Here is a 15915-nt window from a genome sequence, read left to right as displayed (position 1 = left end):
ACATCCTCGTCAGCATCTATAGTCTCCTGATTTGTTCATTTTAGCCACTCTGACCAGTGTGAGGTGGTATATCAGTGTGCTTTTGATTTGTATTTCCCTGATGAGGAGTGACGTTGAGCATCGTTTCATGTGTCTGTTGGCCATCTGGATGTCTTCTTTGGAAAAGTGTCTATTCATGTCCTCTGCCCATTTCTTCACTGGATTATTTGTTTTTCAGGTGTGGAGTTTGGTAAATTCTTTATAGATTTTGGATACTAGCCCTTTATCTGATATGTCATTTGCAAATGTCATTTTCCCATTCCATCCGTTGCCTTTTAGTTTTGTTGACTGTTTCCTTTGCAGTGCAGAAGCTTTTTATCTTGATGAAGTACTAATAGCTCATTTTTGCTTTTAATTCCCTTGCCTTTGGAAATGTGTCAAGTAAGAAATTGCTGCGGCTGAGGTCAAAGAGGTTGTTGCCTGCTTTCTCCTCTAGGGTTTTGATAGTTTCCTATCTCACATTTAGGTCTTTCATCCATTCTGAGTTTATTTTTGTGTATGGTGTAAGAAGGTGGCCTAGTTTCATTCATAGCATGTTGCTATCCAGTTCTCCTAGCACCATTTGCTAAAGAGACTGTCTTTTTTCCATTGGATGCTCTTTCCTGCTTAGTCAAAGATTAGTTGGCCATACATTTGTGGGTCCAATTCTGGATTCTCTATTCTATGCCATTGGTCTACGTGTCTGTTTTTGTGCCAATACGTGTCTGCTTTGTAGTAGAGGCTGAGTCTGGGATTGTGATGCCTCCCTCTTTGGTTTTCTTCTTCAATATTACTTTGGCTATTCAGGGTCTTTTGTGGTTCCATACAAAATAGGCCCACTACTCAGGAGATAGAGCTGACTTATACATAAAAGTAGACACAGAGAATTAGACAAAATGAAGACACAGAGGAATATGTACCAAATGAAAGAACAGGACAAAATCACAGTAAGTGAGCTAAATAAAATAGAGATAAGTAATATGCCTGATAAAGAATTTAAAGTAATGGCCATAAAGACACTCACTGGACTTGAGAGAGAGTGGAAGACCTCACTGAGACCCTCAAAAAACAAATAGAAAACATAAAAAAGAATCAACCAAAGATGAAGAACTCCATAACTGAAATTAAAAATATATTAGATGGGGGCGCCTGAGTGGCTCAGTCAGTTGGGTGTCCAATTCTTGATTTCAGCTCAGGTCATGATCTCACAGTCATGAGATCAAGCCTCACACTGGGCTCCCCACTGGGTGAGGAGCCTGTTTGAGATTCTCTCTCCCTCTTCTGCTCACATGCACATGGTGTCTCTCTCTCTCTCTCCCCTTCCCCCCAAAAACATTAGATGGAATAAATACAGGATTACAGGAAGCAGAAGAACAAATCATTGACCTGGAAGACAGAATGATGGAAAGCCATCAAGCTGAACAGGAGAGAGGAAAAATAACAATAATAAATGTAATAAATGAAAACAGACTACAGGAACTCAGCCAACACCATCAAGCGTAATAACATTCACATTGTAAGGATCCCAGAAGGAGAAGGGGTGGGGGGAAAGGGCAGAAAATATATTTGAAGAAATAATAGCTGAAAATTCCTGAATCTGGGGAAGGAAGCAGACAGATCCAAGAGGCACAGAGAGCCCCCAACCCAAGATCAACCTAAGGAGGCCCACATCAAGACACATAGTAATTAAAATGGCAAAAAGTAGAGATAAAGAGAGAATTTTTAAAGCAGCAAGAGAAAATAAAATAGTTACATACAAGGGAAACCCCAAACTGCTATCGGCTGATTTTTTGTGCCAGAAACTTTGCAGGCTGGAGGGAGAACCATGATATATTCAAAGCGCTGAAAGAAAAAAAAAAAAAAAAAAAAGCTCTGCAACCAAGAATACTCGACCCAGCAAGGCTATCATTCAGAATAGAAGGAGAAATAAAGAGTTTCCTAGAAAAACAAAAGTTAAAAGGAATTCATGACTACTAACCAGCCCTACAAGAAATATTAAAGGGGGCTCTTTAAGTGGAAAGACCATATGCAGGAGTAAGAAAAGTAGGGAGCACAAAAGCAGTACAAATAAATATATCTATAAAAATCAGTCAAGGGACTCACAAAATAAAAGAATATAAACCATGACACCATCTACCTAAAATGTTGCAGGGGGCGAGGGAGAGAGAAGTAAAGAATGGGTTAAACTTTAATGACCATCAACTTAATATAGACTGCTATATGCATGTTATTACAAAACTAATGGTAACCACAAATCAGAAACCAGTAATACATATGCAAAAAATAAACAGAATGGAATCCAAGTATATCACCAAATAAAACCAGCAATCCTTGAGAGAAAAGAGAAAGGAACAGAGAACTACAAAACAACCATAAAACAAGTAACAAAATGACAGTAAGTACATACCTATCAATAATTACTAAGAAAGCAAATGGATTTAACCCTCCAATCAAAAGACAGAGTGACAGAATGGTTAAATGTAAGATCCAGGGCATCTGGGTGGCTCAGCCAGTTGGGTGTCCGACTTTTAATTTCAGCTCATGATCTCACAGTTCATGGGTTTGAGCCACAAAAGTATATTATTCACCCATGGTAGAGAAGGAAATCCTGCCATTTGCAACAATATGGATGGATCATAATGGCATTATGCTAAGTGAAATAAATCAGAGAAAGACAAATACTGCATTCTATCATTTACATGTGGAATCTGAAAAAGCTAAACACGTAGAAACAGAGAGTACATTGGTGGTTGCCAGGGGCTGAGGGGTGAGGGAAATGGGGAGATGTTGATCAAAGGGTAAAAACTTCCAGTGAGAAGATGAAAAAGTCGAGAATCTAATGCAGAGCATGGCAACTACAGTTAACAATACTATATTATATACTGGAAAGTTGCTAAGAGAGTAAATCTTAAATATTCTCACCCCCCCCACCCACACACACATAATCCTGTGAGGTGATGGACATATTAACTAATCTTACTGTGGTAATTATTTCACAATACATGTGTATCAAATCATCACATTATACACCTTAAATTTATACATTATATATCAATTATATTTCAATAAAGCTGGAAAAGAATTTTACAAAATTCTTTTTATTGCAAACATAAATATATTTATTTTACAAATATAAAAATATAAGTTAAAATGTAAATAATTCAGGAGATAATACTGTAAGCAATAGCTAAAATATATATAAAAGAAAAATATTGAGAAGAATAAAGATCATGATCACCACAGCTTTAAAAAAGGCAGAATCAGGGGCACCTGGATGGCTCAGTCGTTAAGCATCCCACTTCAGTTCAGGTCATGATCTTGTGATTCGTGAGTCCAGGCCCACATCGGGCTCTGTGCTAACAGCCTGCTCCAGATTCTGTGTCCCTCCCCTCTCTCTCTGCCCCTCCCCCACTCGTGCTCTGTCTCTCTCTCTCTCTCTCTCTCTCTCTCTCTCTCTCTCTCTAAGAACAAATAAACATTAAAAAAATTTTTTAAAAAAGGCAGAATCAAGGCTTAGGGTACAGCTTTCCACACTACAGCATGAATTACAGATGTGTGATACTATTTATACGAAAAAAGACAGCATTAATATCCAAAATCTACCATAAAAATAAATTTATTCTAAGATAAAATTGGGCATATGTGCTTTTTAAAGTTACTTTAAGCAGAAAAAAAGTATAAAAAGATGTGCACTCTGCAAGTATTCTTTTTTTTAAGGAATTGTTTTAATGTTTATTTATTTTGAGAAAGAGAGAGAGAAGGGGGCAGGTGCAGAGAGAGGAGAGAGAATCTCGGGCAGGCTCCATGCTGCCAGCCTAAAGCCTGATGTGGGGCTGGATCCCATGAACCGTGAGATCGTGACCTGAGCTGAAACCACATGTTGGTCACTTAACCACCTGGGCCACACAGACGCCCCTGCAAGCATTCTCTTTTGATACAAAATTTAAATCTCAGTAGAAAACAAACTGCCCATAAATTTATAATTCATTGATCACCATTGTTTACACATTGGTGTATTTATATCTAACCTCTTCTTTGTCTGCCTAAACACTTATACAATATACTATATACATGTCTTCTGTTCTCTTATTACTAAATTACAATCATACTCTCTATATAAAGCCTTATATACCACACTTTTCATTTAACATACATTCCCATGTCATTAAAAGTAAATGGAAACAGGGAACACTCTTGCACTGTTGGTGGGAATGCAAACTGGTGTAGCCTCTCTGGAAAACAGTGTGGAGCTTCCTCAAAAAATTAAAAAATAGATCTACCCTGTGACCTAGCAATAGCACTGCTAGGAATTTACCCACGGGAAACAGGAGTGCTGATGCATGGGGGCGCTTGTACCCCAATGTTTATAGCAGCACTTTCAACAATAGCCAAATTATAGAAAGAGCCTAAATGTCCATCAACTGACAAATGGATAAAGGAAGATGTGGTTTATGGGGCGTCTGGGTGGCTCAGTCGGTTGAGGGTCCAGCTTCGGCTCAGGTCATGATCTCACGGTTTGTGAGTTCGAGCCTCACATCAGGCTCTGTGCTGACAGCTCAGAGCCTGAAGCCTGTTTCGGATTCTGTGTCTCCCTCTCTCTCTGCTCCTTCCCCGCTCGTGCTCTCTCTCTCTCTCTCTCTCAAAAATAAATAAAACATCAAAAAAAAATTTTTTTAAAGAAGATATGGTTTATATATACAATGGAATACTATTTGGCAATAGGAAAGAATGAAATCTGGCCATTTGTAGCAATGTGGATGGAACTGGAGAGTATTATGCTAAGTGAAATAAGTCAGGCAGAGAAAGACAGATACCATATATTTTCACTCATATGTGGATCCTGAGAAACTTAACAGAAGACCAGGGAGGGGAGGGGAAGGGGGAAAAAACAAGTTACAGAGAGGGAAGGAGGCAAACCATAAGAGACTCTTTTTAAAAAAAAATTTTTTTTTTCAGCGTTTATTTTTTTTGGGGACAGAGAGAGACAGAGCATGAACGGGGGAGGGGCAGAGAGAGAGGGAGACACAGAATCGGAAACAGGCTCCAGGCTCTGAGCCATCAGCCCAGAGCCTGACGCGGGGCTAGAACTCACGGACCGCGAGGTCGTGACCTGGCTGAAGTCGGACGCTCAACCGACTGCGCCACCCAGGCGCCCCAAGAGACTCTTAAATACTGAGAACAAACTGAGGGTTGATGAGGGGTGGGGGAGAGGGAAAAAGGGGGTGATGGGCATTGAGGAGGGCACCTGTTGGGATGAGCACTGGGTGTTGTATGGAAACCAATTAGACAATAAATTACATATATAAAAAAAAAGTAAATGGAAATACGTTTTTGGCAGTACAATATTTCAAATTATGTATGCACCGTAATTTGGCATTAGAATAGTTCCAGTTTTTCATTATTGTTAAAATCACATAGTGATTATTTTTATAAAGAAATATTTGATCACCTTCTTGAAAAAAATTATCTAAAAGTATGATTTCTAAGCTAAGGAATGTAAACATTTTTAAAAATTCTGATTATATTACTTTCTATGAAGATACTTATATGCCTCACCCATAATCCACAGAATATGACAGCACCCCTCTAAAATATGTGTTTACATGTTCACCTCTCTAAAATGACTATAAGCTCCCTTGCTAAACTCATGTTCATTTTAGATTCATCTTTGTAGGCTGGTATCTACCACATAGTAGATGCTACATAAATGGCAACTGATATTCAGCACATGGCAAAACTGTACTCTCTAGGTGACAAAGAATGAGGAATTAATTCTCAGTCCTACCTCTGCTACTGAAGCAAAGGAATCAGTGGATGCGACGCTCAAGGTGTCTCGCAGGCCAAATTCATCCACATTCCCCTTCATGGTGACATCTGTATCTTTATCTTAAAAGTAAAAGAAGAAAAGTGAAGAAATTGATATTCCTTCTCATTGACATTCTATACTATGCCTGTCTTTTCTTTCTCTTTCTTCCTCCCTCCGTTCCTTCCTTCCTTCCCTTCCTTCCTTCTTTCCATCTTTATTTAGGCTGAAACCTAAGAGAAAATAAATACAAACCAATGGTATATAATCTGATAAGATTCTCAAAGTGTATTCACTGTTTAAGTGATTCTGAAATGCTGCTGAGCAGAGGAGAAAGTGCTATAAAGCAGACATTTTTACTTTAAAAGGGAATTAATTAAACTATCAGATTTAAAAAGCTTTTGAATATGTAATATTTTAAACTGGTAAATAATAACTAGAGCTGGATTATCTATGACATGTTGTAAAATCAGCACATACCAAAGATAGCTGAAACAGAGCAAATTAGTTGCAAATGGCCTTGACCAAGTTGTGAGAACTGGTAAGTTTATTCAAATTAAATGAATTATTAGCATGAAATGTTGTCTGTTCAGTTACTTGTGATAAACTGATCAATTAAAACAATTCATGAAGAACTTATTCTTCAGTCCTTAAGGCCTATGTCAAAGGCCAAAAACAATCAGGGCTGATGTTTACTCTGGTTACTTGAAGGTCAAATACAACTGTCTCGATTATAAGGGCTGAAAAAGTTTAAATACATTGGCGAATGGTTAATCTGGCCATGCCAAGACAGTCTACCTGTTAACACATGGGGCATTTGAATGTGGGTACCAATACCTTCACATACTATCATCAGGAATCTGTAATTTTCAAATAAATACTGTACTTGCTTACAGATGTGTCTATATTGTAGCAAACAACTGATATGCTTTAAAATTTATCACAAGTATGAAAAAGCAAAGAACAAAATATATACTGATTTTTCATATTGAGTCTCTATCTGCTAAATTTGTCAGAAACTTTATCTTCTTTAAAAAAGAACCAGAGGGGGGCGCCTGGGTGGCGCAGTCGGTTAAGCATCCGACTTCAGCCAGGTCACGATCTCGCGGTCCGTGAGTTCGAGCCCCGCGTCGGGCTCTGGGCTGATGGCTTGGAGCCTGGAGCCTGTTTCTGATTCTGTGTCTCCCTCTCTCTCTGCCCCTCCCCCGTTCATGCTCTGTCTCTCTCTGTCCCAAAAAAATAAATAAACGTTGAAAAAAAAATTTTTTTTAAATAAAAAAAAAAAAAAAAAAAAAAAAAAGAACCAGAGGGGCGCCTGAGTGGCTCAGGTGGTTAAGCATCTGACTCTTGATTTCGGCTCAGGTCATGATCTCATAGTTAGTAAGATGAAGCCTTGTGTCAGGCTCTGAGCAGGGCACCAAACACTACTTGGGATTCTTTCTCTCCCTCTCCTTTTTTTTTTAAGTTTATTTGTGAGAGAGAGTGTACAGCCATGTGCATGTGTGTGCAAGTGGGGGAGGGGCAGAGAGAGGGAGCGAGAGAATCCCAAGCAGGCTCTGCACCCCCTGTAAGTGAGGAGCCCCATGTGGGGCTCAAGGTCACCAACAGGCAGACCATGACCTGAGCTGAAATCAAGAGTTGGAGACCCAACCAATTGAGCCACCCAGGTGCCCCTCTCCCTCTACTTCTGCCCCTTCCCCAACTGCACTCTCTCTCTAAAAAAAAAAAAAAAAAAAAAAAAAAGGAAGCGGGAATCTCTTTTTGGCTTTCATTCATCCAAATTTCTATTCCATCTTTTTTCCCAAACTAAATTCATTACCTTTACCAGAAATTTTCCAAGTCCTGTTTAAAACCCTCAAGTACCAGAAAACACAAACATTTGTGATTCTATACAGGAAAAGTAGTTTTGTGTTTTTTTAAAGGGAAACCATTATTTATTTTCAACTCAGAAGGATTGCAACCAATTTATATTCCAAACTCTAAACCACGCAGAAAAGCTAACAAGCCATACTTGGTACAAGGCTCATTCTTATTAGGTATCAAGAATAACCATACACAAAGCGTATTTTTCCCCTCCTTTATATTTAGTGGGCCCATATTTGACAATTTAACCATTTATATTCCAAGTTTAAATTATAATTGTTTTCAGATGAAGGTTACATCAATCATTTTAAAGTACCTAACTTCACAGCTTAAAATCCTTCCACTACTAAATGACTAATGGAACACAATCAGAGGTTAAACTATTCTATTTTCCAAATACATTCTTTTGGAAATTTAAATTTTTTCATTGAACTGGAGAACAAAACAACATAATTGGTTTTGCACTTATAAACAGCTATAAGACTGGTATTTTTGGACACTCAATTATCCAGAAAAATTCCCATTATTCTCTCTTTAGTGCATATGTGATTTTAAAAACTACACACACAAATACAAACTTATTTGTACACACAAAACTGAACTGGCATTTACAACTTTCACACCTTTATCTATCTTGTTATTTTTCCATTGTTAATATTAATTATGCAAAAAGAAACCACAGTACAGTTTTCATTATGCCAAACCACTTTTAAAGTGGGTTAAATTATAAGTCAATTAAGTTAAATCTTGGTTCCATATGACTTTTGCTATTTTCAGAGTCGAACAGACATTTATCTTATGTCACTTTACCTTTCAGACATACCCATGGGCTGTTAAAAGTCTGTTTTACATCACTCAACAGTAACCAGCCAGTACTTTACTCAAAAAAAAAAAAAAAAAAAAATCTAACAAAGAAAAATGGCTCAGAGGAACTGGAAAGATTTATTCATTAAATCTAATTTCGTAAATCACAGACCATACTTCTCATTTCAGTAATTGTTATATTTCCTGGAATGGCAGCTTAAATTATGAAGACAAATAATACATCTGTTTTTTAGATAAGCCAATAAAAAACATGAATAAAGAATACTGAGAAATATCTCAAACTACCTGCTTTCATGAATCAAATGAAAATTTAAAATACTCTTTCACCTGAGTGTCTGACTCTTGATTTCAGCTCAGGTCATGATCTCACGGTTCAGTTCATGGGTTTGAGCCCTGCTATTAGTACAGAGCCTGCTTGGGATTCTCTCTCTCCCTTCTCTCTGCATTCTCTCCCTCTCTCAAAATAAACTTAAAATAAAGATAAAATACTCTTTCTAAAAAGTATAAATTCTTGATTGTAGTACTGAAAGACTGCGACAGCATGGAAAACTGAAAACCAAAGGTTTCATTTTAGTCAGTATTTTCAGAAACTTCTTACCAAATTTTTCTTAGAAAACACACACACACACACACACACACACACAATCATTACACACTTACCAGAATGATATGAGTTGGAAAAAATGGCAATTTTTTGTTAAAGATGTATAGTATTGAAAACTCACATACCCGTGGTAGAAATGTCAATTAGTAGAACCACTTTGGAGAATTTGGTAGTATAATGAAAGTTCAAGACTGTATTTTCTGTGACAAGCAATTCTACCCTTAGGTGTTTTTTTACAGAAGTGCATGCTTATATGCATAAGAATATTCATAACAACATTGCTTACAATAACTCCAAACTAGGAAAAAAAAAACACAGTTGTTCTCCTACCATAGAATACACAAACTGGGATATATTCAAACAATGAAATAAGTATACAACAATGAAAGTGAATGAATTGCTGTTATATGCAAGAATAAAGATAAACCTCACATGTTGAGTAAAGAATTATATGTATGATTTCATTCACATAAAATTCAAAACCAAGCAAAACTAAACTACAGTGATCAGGACTACATTTAATTGGTCAAATAAGAAACGCCAGGAAGTAATTAGCATGAGCATCAGGACAATGGTTAGTTTTAGGAATGGGGAGAGGGGTGTTGATTAGGACCAAGTACAAGGAACCTTCTAGGGAGTTGGCAATGTTTTAGTTTTTATTTTTATTTTTTCAAAGATTTTATTTTTTTTAAGTAATCTGTATACCCAACATAAGGCTCAAACTCACAATCCCAAGATCAAGAGTCACATGCTCCACCAACTGAGCCAACCATACACCCCAGCAATGTTTTATTTTTTGATCTACATGATAGTTACACAAGAGAGTGAGATAAATCACTGCTTTGTTTTGAACGCTTTCCTCTAAGGGTTTACATAGAAGGAGAGGAAACAATATATCTATGTATGTTGGCCCCAAATGGCTGACAGCAGAAAAGACAATGAAGTTATTTCAACATTGGCAGTTAAGCTGTGAATTATTAAACGTGAATTTTATTCCCTGATAGGGGATGCTAAGTTCAAAAAGTCAAAAGATCTGATGAGTCTGTTAAGTATACTAGCAAATCAAAACAATCTATCTGCACCCCATAGTGGAATACCAGTAGTTGTGGGAGACTCTAATGCCATGCATATACCACTCACGACCTTTTTCCTCCTAGTTTACCCATCTTTCTTTGCTATTTAGTCATTGGTTTAGGATTTTAAGTGGGAATGTTTTGGTGGGGATAATCAACTATCTGCAGGAAGAAGACATGGAAACTAAGAGATGCTTACTATTTAATGACAATAAAAGTATGATGAAAGCAACATACATTTATTTCGCACTTACTACTTGCCAGAAACCAAGTTACATGCTTTACATACATTATCGCATAATTCTCACAATAATCCTTTGAGGTAGGTACTCTTCTTTTTTTTCATCATACATATGAAGAAGCTGAGGTACAGAAATGTTAAGTAATGGTCCATACTCACACAGTTAAGAAATGGAATGGCAGGATTCAAAAGAAGTCATCTGACACCAGATTCCATGCTATGAAACTATGGAGCTGTGGTGTCCAACATAGTAGCCATTAGCCATGTGTGTCTACTGAGCGCATGAAATGTGGCTACTCAGAACTGAGATGTGCTGTAAGTGTAAAATACACAATGGATTTTGAAAACTTGGTACCAAAATATATAAAATCTTTTTAATATAAACTAGGTTTAAGAAAAATATATTACTAAAATTAATTTCACCTCTTTCATTTTACTTTTTCATGTACTTACTAGAAAATTTGAAGTTACATTTGTCACATTATATTGCTATTGGACAGTACTATTCGGGCATTCCTTTCTCATATCTTATCTAGAGTGCAAAGAGTTTACAAGCTCTACAGGATTCAGACTCAACTCACATGTTTTGAGTGACTAAAAGTAGTACCCAAGCTATTCTGCTAAATGCTTTCAGAGACTATTGCATTTAATATGTGTAACTGTTAGACAGGAATAACCTAATTATGTATAAGAATGCTTTACTGTAACTAGAACAACAACAACAAAAAAGCTATTCTCCAGTCAAAATCTTCAACGGCTCCTTGTCTGGTTTTCAAAGACTTCCATAATCTCTGTTCACCCTACCTATCTAATAGTCTTTTCCATTAATTAATAAAAGACTCCTCAACTTTATGCTGTACTACATGTTATATTATACTGTATATTATATATTATCATACTAGAATTATATAACATATAGTCTATGCCATATAGTATACTTTATCATATACTATATATACATTCCTACATATTATACTAAACCATTATACTTACACTATATTATATACTGTACTATTCACTATACACCCACTTGCCATAGTAATGCAATGGGTAAAAGCTTGAGATTTCGAGTCAGCCAGTTAACATAGCATCTGGATCCCAATTCTGATCCCAGCTTTGCTACTTGTTATCAAGGTAAACTAGGAATAACAATATTGATTTCACAGAATTGTCATAAGGATTAAGTGAGAGATTTATGGAGGCATAGTTCTTTGTACATAGTAAGTGCTAAATAATTTTTCACTGCTATTACTATTGCCACATATATTCTTTATCAAGCCTTTAGTTCCTCCTGCATCTTCTCCAACACACAAATTTTTCCTTCTGCGCTCTTGCCCCATGCTACCCAGAACACATGTGGTTTTACAATGCAACTCAAGTACTACCACCTGTAAGTATCCTCCAAAAATTATCTAATTTTTTGCTTCTATATAAGGCAGTACAGCAAAAGTGTGGGCTCTGGAGCCAGACTGTTTGAATTCAAATTCTGACTCTGCTACTTAGCTGGGTAACAATCTTAGGTAAATTTATTTTCTCCATTCCTCAGTGTTCTCACTTGAAAAATGGGAGTAAAATCTACCTCATAGAGTTGTGTAAGGATTAAATGAGTTAATACATGTAAAGTAAGTGTTCAACAATTGTTACCTATTCATAATATTATGTAAAAAAAAAAGTATGTACAATTCGATACACTATCTGAATTTTTATTTAACTATTACTATTGCCTGAATGTAACAATCATTCATGGACTTTCTCATGTTTTTTTTTTCCTTTCATTTTTTTTCCTGGTAGTTCCTATAGTTCTTAATAGAGCATTGAACACACTGTAAACACTTCAATATTTGTTGATATAAACTAAATAAAACTTGTTACACCAAGTGACCATAACCAAGACATGAAAATCCCTATTTTTAAAAGGCCTCTCTTATATTTCATCTGGATCATTTTACCTGTTACATTACCTTTACATGTTTTCAGAGGCCTGTTAAAATTCTTATTTTTCCAATACGTGGCTCTAAATTAATTAAATTTATGATACTTTCTTATAAACTTAAAATATGCAGCTTATGCCCCATAATGCCTAATCTTTAACCTTAGATGTGCCTAAAAGAATACTTTCCAGGGGCACCTGGGTGGCTCAGTCAATTAAGAGTACAGCTCTTGGTTTCAGCTCTCAGTCATGATTTCACAGTTCATGAGCTCGAGCCCCGCATCGGGCTATGTGCTGACCTTGCTTGGGATTCTCTTTCCCTCATTCTCTGCCCCTCTCCTGCACTCTCTAAACAAACAAACAAATAAACAAACTTTTTTAAAAAGAACGCTTTCCATATAATTGGGGGACTAAATATAAAAAATATATGCCAAAAAAAAAAATGCCGAATGTTACCACACTGGCTCTCAAGAGAGTAGTTCTTTTTCTTCCTCCCTTTTATTTTTCTAATAGGCTCTATGCTCAAAATGGGGCTTAAACTCACAACGCAAGAAAGAGTTGCATGCTTTACCTACTGAGCCAGCCAGGTGCCCCTTTTCTTAACCTTTTTAAATAGTAAACCTAAAACTTTTATTATAATTTAATTTAATTTAATTTAATTTAATTTAATTTAATTTAATTTAATTTAAAGTAGGCTCTATGCCCAATGTGGGACTTGAACTCATGAGCCTGAGATTGAGTAGCATGCTCTAGGGGAGTCTGGGTGGCTCATTCAGTTAAGCATTTGACTCCTGATTTCGGATCAGAGCATGATCTCACGGTTCATGAGTTCGAGCCTCACTTCAGGCTCCATGTTGACAAGTATAGAACAGCTTGGGATTCTCTCTCTCTCCCTCTCTGTCTGCCTCTACCCCGCACTCTCTCTCTCTCAAAAAATAAACTTAAAAAAAAGAAAAGAATAGCATGCTCTACTAACTGAGCCAGCCTGGCGCCCCAAGTCTAAAACTTTTTAAGACATTGCTCTTTACCTATCTCAATCACCCAGAACTTTTTTTTTTCACCCAGAACTTTTTAAAACATTCGTGCATAGACATAAACTATGTTCTTCTTTGGAAGGATAATAAAGGTATGATGTTTACTTTTAACACAACAGTCATACATTTTAGGCCAAAAATCTGACTGGATTCAAGCCTTGCTCCTTCTTTCACAATCTCATAATTCACGTATTTTTTTTTTCAAAGCAGAGTTTGCTTGAAAGTTAAAAAAACAAAAACAAAGAGAAAACACAAAGAGACACTTCAACCTTGGAACTTGAACTTCAGGCCTGTATCTACTTCTCTAAACCAATCCAAATGGGTTTTCTACAGGTCTCACTTTTGCCATCCTTAGACACATTCTATTTTCTGTCGCTTAGAAGCCATCACGTCTATTTTAACCTCAGCAGATCCTAGTGGAGATTCCAAAGATGCCACTCTTCTTTTAAAGTCCACTGTGGATTTTGTAACACCAGTAAGAAGAGGAAGGCTGCCAAATGTCTAATGTCATCTGACTTCTATGTCAGCAGCTATTCTCCAGATGATTTTTAGCAACCTAAATATGATTTGGAACCTTGTCTTTTCTGTGGTTTTACTGAAAGTGGAAAAGTTCCTGCTGCTGACAAGCTATTTTCCAAACAGTCTGCTATAATCTGTTACAATAATTAAGAAATCTAGAAGACTCCTGCTGCTCTTTGTCCATCTTACACGACTACCTGCCCCATCGAGTCTACAGTCCTCTGCTCTACCAGCTGAGCTACTGAAGGGTGCAGCTACCTGCCCCATCTATACTGCAAACAGTTTTTTATTTTGGTTTGTTTTAAAATGCTATAGTATGAGACAGAAAAAAGTCGAACACAAAAATTTGAACCATCATAATTTCAGAAAGTAAAAAAACTAAGAGATATTTTCTTGATTTTTCCCTCAATGTACCTTAATAGTGACGAGTTACAATGAAACAAGAGAAAAAACTGATCAGTTCTTGATGTGTTATGATTTACGCAGTTTTAACTATGTGAAATACATACATGTACAAAAACAGCCTGATACCATTGATCTACCCAAAAGATATTTCCGTAACAGTTGTCTCTGGCTTTCTCTATTTATCAAAACCTTTTCTATGGCATGTCTGCCCAATATAGCAACAGTGATTCCTAACTGGGAAATACAGCTGCCAATGCAAAACAAGTAATAGAAGGAAAGAGAAAGGAGTAACAGCACTTTTTTTTTTTTTTTTTTTTAAGAAGAAAGAAATGACTGGATAACCCAAAGTGAAACAAAAAGTAATTAAGGTTAGGTCTTCAGTTAGAGAGACTTTAACAGGGTCACTAGCAAGAACTGGTCACTCTGTACACCACACAAAGGCCACTGACCAGTGGGACAAGTCAGCCCATATCCTGGGCCTGCATCTTCTAGGAGGAAGGTGAACCTTTTTCTTATCTCAAAAGTGCCCTTTCCAAAGGGCTACATGGGCCTTTTTCTAAATCACACAAAGGTCTCCAGTTAGTGAAGTGTTAGACTTAGAAATCCAAGCTGATAAGATGTAACTTGAATACAAAAGAGGCAAAGGCAAGTAGCAGGTTATTTCTCTTGTTTCTGGCACCCAAAGATTTTCATTACACTGCTTTAATCTCTGAACCGATTTTGACTTACATATATAATACCAGTTTGTAGTATTATTAAACACTTTGAAATTAAGATTGTGAGCCTTAATACATAGGAGGAAATTACTAAGCCCAATTTCTTATATGTTCTGCATTTTGTACTCTGTATATTTAGAAGCCTGATTATACAAATTAAGCTTGTAATTCATGTCACTCCCTAAAAATAAACCCTCAGGGAGTTTATCCTCTGACCACAGTGATTCTGCAGAAGAGGAAAAGGACAAGGTCTTAGAGCATCAGTTCTATGTTGTCTGACATTTGACTCAAGATGATAGGTTGAGGTATTTCCTCTTGCTGCCAAGCTCTTTCAATATTGCTAAATGTTCTATCTGGCTGCTTATCAAAAAAGAAGAATAACATCTCTCTAGTGGTCAGGAGGTCCCAGTTTATTCTCTGCCAGGGAATTTGTGCAGACAGTACTAAGCTGGAAAAACCTCTAATTTTCCCTTACAGGATATGTCACTCTCTCAATGAAATCCTCAGCATAAGAGAGCAGAAAGATGGATAAAATATTTAAATTTTACTACTCAACACTTCCACAATCTCCTCCAAACACATAAATTTGATTATGACTTCTTATAATTCTCAGTGGCTCCCTTTTGCCTAAAAGTACAAAACAAGAACTTTCACGATTTATCTCCTGCCCACCTGTCTTGATTCACTTCTCACCACTCCCCTACATATGTTGTATTTCCAAGACATAACAGGCTCCAGTCTACGCCTTGATCCTTGTTGTTTGCTCTGCCTGAAGTGCCCCTTTCTCAATTATCTTCCTGATGGATCACCTTTCTTCAAGTGTTACGCATATGAAGCCTTCCTTGAGGAATAATTTAGTCTTTTCTTTGGTGTTTCTATAGCAC

At 36.7% G+C, this 15915-nt stretch overlaps 1 protein-coding gene across 2 annotated transcripts in view; it reads right to left on the bottom strand.

Moving 5' to 3' along the window:
* The window catches only part of MIGA1 (mitoguardin 1), a 105849-nt gene that overhangs the window by 30494 nt on the left and 59440 nt on the right, over positions 1–15915 (bottom strand). For both annotated transcript variants that reach the window (XM_011284922.4, XM_019837270.3), the window contains exon 8: positions 5804–5904. In XM_011284922.4, the coding sequence (XP_011283224.1) occupies positions 5804–5904 (101 nt within the window). The remainder of the gene's footprint in view (positions 1–5803; positions 5905–15915) is intronic.

This window comes from Felis catus, chromosome C1, assembly GCF_018350175.1.
Source record: "Felis catus isolate Fca126 chromosome C1, F.catus_Fca126_mat1.0, whole genome shotgun sequence".
Taxonomy (NCBI): Eukaryota; Metazoa; Chordata; class Mammalia; order Carnivora; family Felidae; genus Felis; species Felis catus.
This window is presented reverse-complemented; position numbering and strand designations above follow the sequence as displayed.